General features: G+C 43.4%; 1 protein-coding gene across 2 annotated transcripts in view; it reads left to right on the top strand.

Moving 5' to 3' along the window:
• The window catches only part of LOC121725269 (E3 ubiquitin-protein ligase MIB1), a 228,785-nt gene extending 221,865 nt beyond the window's left edge, over nt 1–6,920 (top strand). For both annotated transcript variants that reach the window (XM_042112137.1, XM_042112145.1), the window contains exons 12-17: nt 2,412–2,670; nt 3,389–3,575; nt 3,739–4,052; nt 4,318–4,588; nt 4,772–4,956; nt 6,293–6,920. In XM_042112137.1, coding sequence (XP_041968071.1) covers nt 2,412–2,670; nt 3,389–3,575; nt 3,739–4,052; nt 4,318–4,588; nt 4,772–4,956; nt 6,293–6,433 — 1,357 coding nt within the window. In that variant the 3' untranslated portion in view covers nt 6,434–6,920. The remainder of the gene's footprint in view (nt 1–2,411; nt 2,671–3,388; nt 3,576–3,738; nt 4,053–4,317; nt 4,589–4,771; nt 4,957–6,292) is intronic.

Raw genomic sequence — 6,920 nt, forward strand, 5'->3', positions numbered from 1 at the left:
TCAAACAAGGCATTACACGCACATTGCATAATGATTGTGCGCATTGTATAAAGTAGTTAATTAAAAACGAACCATACTGGCGTCGCTATGCAGGGAAGTCGTACTTAATATAGCAAACTTGACCATGGACATTCACATCACATTCCCATTAAAAGAAGGTGGTTGTGACAACAGAGGAAACCATCGACCTTGTTTCCAGAATAACTAAATTGTTTGTACTTGTACAAAGTTCAATTCTCAGAACAGCTACGCTCGGAACGCTACAATAATTTTGACTCTTTGTATTTTTATAAAGAACATAATATCGTACATTTAACTAATTGTCTTCCGGTCTTTATAATATACCTTTGTGACTAAATTACAAAAGCAATAATATATTTTAATTAAGTAGGCACATCAGCTGCTCCAGAAGCGAGTTATAGTTATCTTCCACTAGTAATTTACTGTCGTTTGTCTTAAAGCTTACCTAAGTAATTCTCAGTATCGCATAATATGAACTTATGAACCCATGATCACATAATTTTCGTAACTTTCCAACGGTGTTTTTGAAGTAAAATTCAGCAAAGCTCCGGTATTCACTCATGCGGTAGAGCGGCGCCGGGCATCGTGCGTGCGCGCGCGCAGGCGGCCGCGCCGGGCGGGTTCCGACTGTACGCCGTACGTAGGTCGCGCCGCGCGCCGACCGCGACGTTTGACCTTATTTAATTACTTCGTTCATTTTTACTCCTCGAACGTAGCGCGGCATATTAAAATGTGCCTCGCCTAATTTATCGTCGCCAACTATCCGATTATATCAGCGAGCGCCGGAATTAAAAGAGTGAACTCGGAGCGGGAGCGCGTATTCGGGTCGCCGCTCCGTTTAACGTTCTTCCTAAAATTTTGTTACACGAGTAGGAACGAAATCCCCTCGTGCTCCTCGCACCTCGCGATGGTTGAGCTATTTTCGATCGAGGTTCAACCACCTCGACGGAGGCGTGCATTTCTGCAAGCGCGATCCTGAATTATCATCGTTCCACAGAAGCGACGCCCTCTTCGAGAAACTCTGTTTTCGTTACACATTTTTTTCTCAAAATAGCTCCCGACTCCCGTGAGCTCATTTAGGGTTCCTGTGCCTTATCTATCTTATGTAACAGTATGACGTTTTCACTTTTCTTAAAATTTTATTCGTTAAGACTTTACTTTAGCCTTTAGACAACTGGCCACAACTGTTGACTCGACATTCGTCTTTCGTTTTCTACTGGAAACTACTGCCGACAACGTGTCGCTCATTTTAAAGATCCCATATGAATCATCTAAAACCCAAAACTTAACAACACTCGCTGAAACTCGCATCCCACGCACTTATTCAAATCTAAATTTGTAAACAACCGTATCGAGGATAGGGATGCTAATAATATGATTGTCTCGGCAGGAGACCCGCGCCTTACCCCGCCCGACCCGTACCCTAAAAGCAAATGAATTTTAAAATATCCTTATTCTGTGTTTTGCAATTCGTTTGTCACAGACAACAGTTCCTACAGTTAGCTAAGTAGCTTTTTACGTAACCTTCTAAATTGGGAATCAAAATGTGTCTTATAATTTCTTCGTTTGTCTGTTCTGCCTATCTAGCATACGCCAACGAGATATCTCACTCTACATGTTTTCTCGATGTTTGATGGTTTGTCTCTTCATCTCTATCGACCCTAGCATGACAAACATTTTTTCTCGCGCAGATCTATCATCGAAATAACACATTTTTATAGAGTTTGGTCGAGATAATGTCGAGATTTTGACACTATGAGATTTAATTATCTCGAGTCAAAATTTAATTATCTCGAGAGTGAGATATCTCGTTGGCGTATGCTAGGTAGGCTGTTCTTAGATTTGTATAATGTAACCTGTCCTTCGTCTGTTATATTATTATTCCAATTTTTTAATAAACACAGATATAAGTGGGAAATGCGTCATGTAGATATTTATTATACCCACTGCGAATTCATAAAATGAACAACGAGATTTTATTAATTCTATATCTGAGACCCATGTCCCATGTCTCACAGTGAATGCTGAAAGATTGATGTTATGAGTGTTCTCGTATGCTGAGCTACGCGATATAAAGAGGATTAGGATTTTATATACATTCTCTAGGTTTATATCACGACCGCATTTTCCTAAGAATAGATAATATTTGAGTTCTTACTTGTTGGATATAAACCTACAATATGTAATAGACTTTAGTTGTTGTTACCTGTTGTTAATTGTGTCAGAAATCGGTTATGGCAAATGAGACATAATAAATTACAACAAAAACCTCCTCCTTTGACCTTTCTTGAACTTCGCTTAAAAACTAGTCAGATTTACGTCGATCGAGAGATCGAGATGTTGTAGGATCTGATTGCTTACTGAGCTTAACTGAAGATTATTAATTTCAGCGCCATGAAGATAATGCTGGGGAAACTGCCGCGGCCGTGGATAATCGACGACGCGAAGGACGACGGCTACACGGCGCTGCACCTGGCCGCCTTCAACAACCACGCCGAGGTGGCCGAGCTGCTGGTGCGGGGCGGCGCGCGCCTCGACCTGCAGAACGCCAACCTCCAGACCGCCCTGCACCTCGCCGTCGAGCGCCAGCACACGCAGATAGTACGCCTGCTCATCGCACATGGCGCTAATCTCAATATATGTGATAAGGTGGGTCGGTATGGTAGGAATTAAGATACCTGCAAGGCGCATGAATGATTGAACTAGAAACCAGCAGGGTGATTAGTGATTACGTATGTACCATCGAGGAAATTGATTCCTTGGCAGTTGACGGAACTACGTCATGACTCATGTGGTCGGCTTATGTCAATTTAGCTGTGATCGGTCGGATGAGCATGAAATTTCGCACAGTTATTGTTTATATGGAGAAGGAGTGCATCGAGCTAATATTATTTTAAAATTATGCTTTTATCATATATATTTTTAACAAATAAAACGTTACACACACTACGACACCACTACTAGGAAAAATGACAGATTTTTGAGTGACAAGCCTGTACATACGAATTATACTCTTTTATTTATGGTTGAAGTCTGCTGACAACAAGTTGACAAATTGAAAATGGATTATTGTTTTTTTTATTTAATTTTAGATACTTACTATTAGACAATGCTTATAATAATAATAAAAATATTTATTATATTATTATTATTATTTCGACCATCGGGCGATCTCTAGTTCTGATAACTTGCGTAGTTTAAATGTGTTTACTGCCTCACAGACCTCCAGCTAGAAACAACCCTAGTGTTTCATCGATTAGGTTAGATAAAAATCAGAGGCCTAATTTTAGGGACCGCGAACAGAAACCCACCCCATATTTTTTTTCGAAAAGAAAAAGCAAACTCACTAAAAAAACTATAACTTCAGGACGGCGACACGCCGCTGCACGAGGCGCTGCGTCACCACACGCTGCAACAGCTGCGGCGGCTGCAGGACGCGCGCGACGCGCAGCTGCTCAGCGGCATCACGCACGCCCACGACAAGAAGTCCTCCGCCTCCATCGCCTGCTTCCTCGCCACGCACGGCGCCGATCTCACCATTAAAAATAAGAAAGGTAAGAAGTAAAATATATACCTGTCACTTTATTGCTTTTCGTTTCGGGAATATACAAAAAATTTGTTCAAGCACAAAAATGACAAGAATCATTTCTGTGCTTGAACAAATTTTTTGTATATTCCCTGAATATCATTATCTTAATCGAGAATTTGTGATTCCAGGTCAAACGCCCTTAGACCTATGCCCGGATCCAAATCTTCGGAAGACATTGACCAACTGCCGCAAGGAAGGAGCCAGTGCTACAGGCGAGGCGGCAGCTGAGAGCGAGACATCCCTGAACACGAGTGCGAGCAGTTCCACCGCGGCAGCGAGCACATCAGAGGCGGCAGCGCTGGCGGCGGCTGTACCAGCAGCGGGCGACGCGCCGCAGGGCGACCCCACTAACGACGAGTGTCTCGTCTGTTCCGACGCCAAACGTGACACCCTGTTCCGGCCTTGCGGACACATCTGCTGTTGCAACGTTTGCGCCGCCAGGGTATGTTAAAAGTTTGAATAATATTTGTAAGCTCAACGATCTTAATTCTTAACACGACAGACACGCGATGAAGATCATGTAGTCAGTAGTCTTCTGATCCATCGCAAGCATTGTTTAGTGAATAGTGCCTCGTAGTTATCTATGCTCGTAGTGTAATGCTTCCTGCGTCTGGGGATGCGGTCACGTGCTACTAGCTGCAAGGATCGGAAGGCAACCCCGAGGTACCTATTTCGTATTCCCCTAAAATCTCAACATAACGTTCCAGGTGAAGAAGTGTCTGATCTGCCGCGCGTGCGTGACGTCGCGCGCGCGCGTGGGCGAGTGCGTGGTGTGCTCGGAGGCGCCGGCGACGGTGGTGTTCCGGCCGTGCGGCGACGTGTGCGCGTGCGCCGCCTGCGCGCCGCTCATGCGCAAGTGCGTCGAGTGCCGCACGCCGCTGCAGCCGCCACCCGCTGCTGCTGCCGCCCCCGCCGCCCTTGCCGCCCCCGCCGCAGCCGCCGCCGCCGCGCCCGCTGCAGCTGCTAGCAAACCTGAACGTGAGTACTACTGCCGCTGTCAGTCGTATGCGCATTGTCTTTGTATAATGAAAGGCTATTTTATTATATATTTCGTATTTAAAAAGAAAATATTAGGATTGTATAGTTTTTTAAACTCGTTACTTGGTCGTAGAGGGTTGCATTTATGTTTAATACAAATAGTACCAAAACATTGTATGACAGCGGACAAGGAGGGCAGCAACCTGGCGCACATCCACGTGAACAAGGGGCAGCCGGCGCCGGCGCAGATGGCGCCGCACCTCATGAACAACGGCTCGCGCTCCGCTGCCGCGCCCGCCGCGAACGCCGCGCCCGCGCCCGCTGACGTGCAGAAGTTGCAGCAACAGTTGCAGGATATCAAAGAGCAGGTAAACATATCGACTGTGTTTGTAGTGTAACCGGCCGCCTAGACGAGCAATTTTATTGTCAATATCACGCTTCAATTTTATTGAACAGCTTATTTGACAATTAGGTTGAAGGTGATGTTCAATATCGACCCTAGACCACAGAATAGATAACAGTACAAGCCTAGACGGTCAAAAATATTACGCAATACGTGATATTGTTCAATATTATTGTAGGTCTAGGGCATGGAGGGTAGATGGAGGAGAACTATCTTATATATGGGGGATATTTGAAAAAGTGTCCAGCTGTACGCAGTAAATAACAGTCGATAAATCCTCCAAGAGTGGCGCTAGCTGCAAAGGGTATGGATTGAATGTATCCGTTGGTGACAAAATATAAATTGAAGTTAGCCGAATAGCCGAGTCACAGAATTAATGGGTTAATACCTTGGTTAATACCAATATATTTTGAAAAATATAACCTAAAATAGCTGAAATAAAAGCTGCTAAATGATTCAAAATTTACCCTGTTGCTACTGTAGCGCCACCCTAATTTAACGCATTTCAGCGGACACTTTTTACATACAGAGATAGTTCTCCTCCATCTACACTCCATAGTCTAGGGGCGCGCTTATATTCAGAATGTTTTTGACATTACACCTGTGTAAAATTTAAAATGTAATTTACACATAAAGTTAATATACCTAGCGGAATAGAGCAAAAATCTGTGTGTAAAAATATGTGTTACGTACACATATTTTTACACAAGCATGATTGAACATGATTTCTATGAGATTATATTGTCAACGTACGGCACGTGCTGACTGGACGTCAAAAATAGAGTGCTGCTGTCACGTATCACACGTCTCTTTTTACCACGCAGCGTTACTGATAGTGACATCTCTCTTGCTCAGGCCTGTGTTTCTCTATTCCGCTAGGTATATTAACTTTATGAATTTACAGTATATTTTTTCCAAGTTTTGAAGCAGCAGAATGCAGCTTCATTAATTCTCCTTACTAATAAAAAAAACATTAACGCAGTGAATCTGGGGGCACGGCAGTGTCCCAGCCAAGCTTTTTAGCAAAGGCACGGCCTTGCATACTTTTCTTGAAGCGGTTCGCGGCTTTTTCACACTCCCTTTATCTTCGATGTTAACAAAGCTAGGCATTTAGAATTTCAGTTTTTGTGATTTGTATGGGCAAGCGCCCCCGCTTCATGAATTTTTCCATACAAAGGTGAAAAAAAAATTAAGTACTCTTTCAGCGCTGCTACTTTCACAGCGAACTCTTTATACATACCCTAATGTATTATCACTTAGTTTTGTTACACGCTACATATTTTGTCACATTGACATTGCAGACGATGTGCCCGATCTGCCTGGACCGGCTGAAGAACATGATCTTCTTGTGCGGGCACGGCATGTGCCAGATGTGCGGCGACCGCATCGCCGTGTGCCCCATCTGCCGCAAGCAGGTCGAGAAGCGCATACTGCTCTACTAGCGCCCCGCGCGACGGTCAGCGAAGTATTCGTTAGAACGCGGTCAGCAAAACATTTGTTACGGTTCGGTAAGCGAAGTATGTGTTACAGTATGGTCAGCAATATATTTGTGACAGTGCAGTAAGCTAAATATCTGTTACAGTATGATGAGTCAAGTATTTGTTACGGTACCATCAAAACATTTGTTATAGACCGTGAGATGGTGACATAAAATTCTTGGTCATTTGTATCATCAAATCAAATTACAGATTTATTGGAAAGCCACCTTTCGCACTCTATTATAAACTGAAATCTATGTAATAGGTATTTATGATTCGATGAGCTAATGTTTTTGGAATTTGGCTGCAAACGTAAATGTGTAGGCATACTTGCCTTCGAAAACTATGGGTATTGGTTAGGTCATGTTGTTACAGTCATGTTGATTCATAGAATTCTTTTTATTGAAATTTATGTTAAAAGCGTATTAAATAGTATATTATTCCTATTCCT

The sequence above is a fragment of the Aricia agestis genome, chromosome 1 (genome assembly GCF_905147365.1).
Source record: "Aricia agestis chromosome 1, ilAriAges1.1, whole genome shotgun sequence".
Lineage (NCBI taxonomy): Eukaryota > Metazoa > Arthropoda > Insecta > Lepidoptera > Lycaenidae > Aricia > Aricia agestis.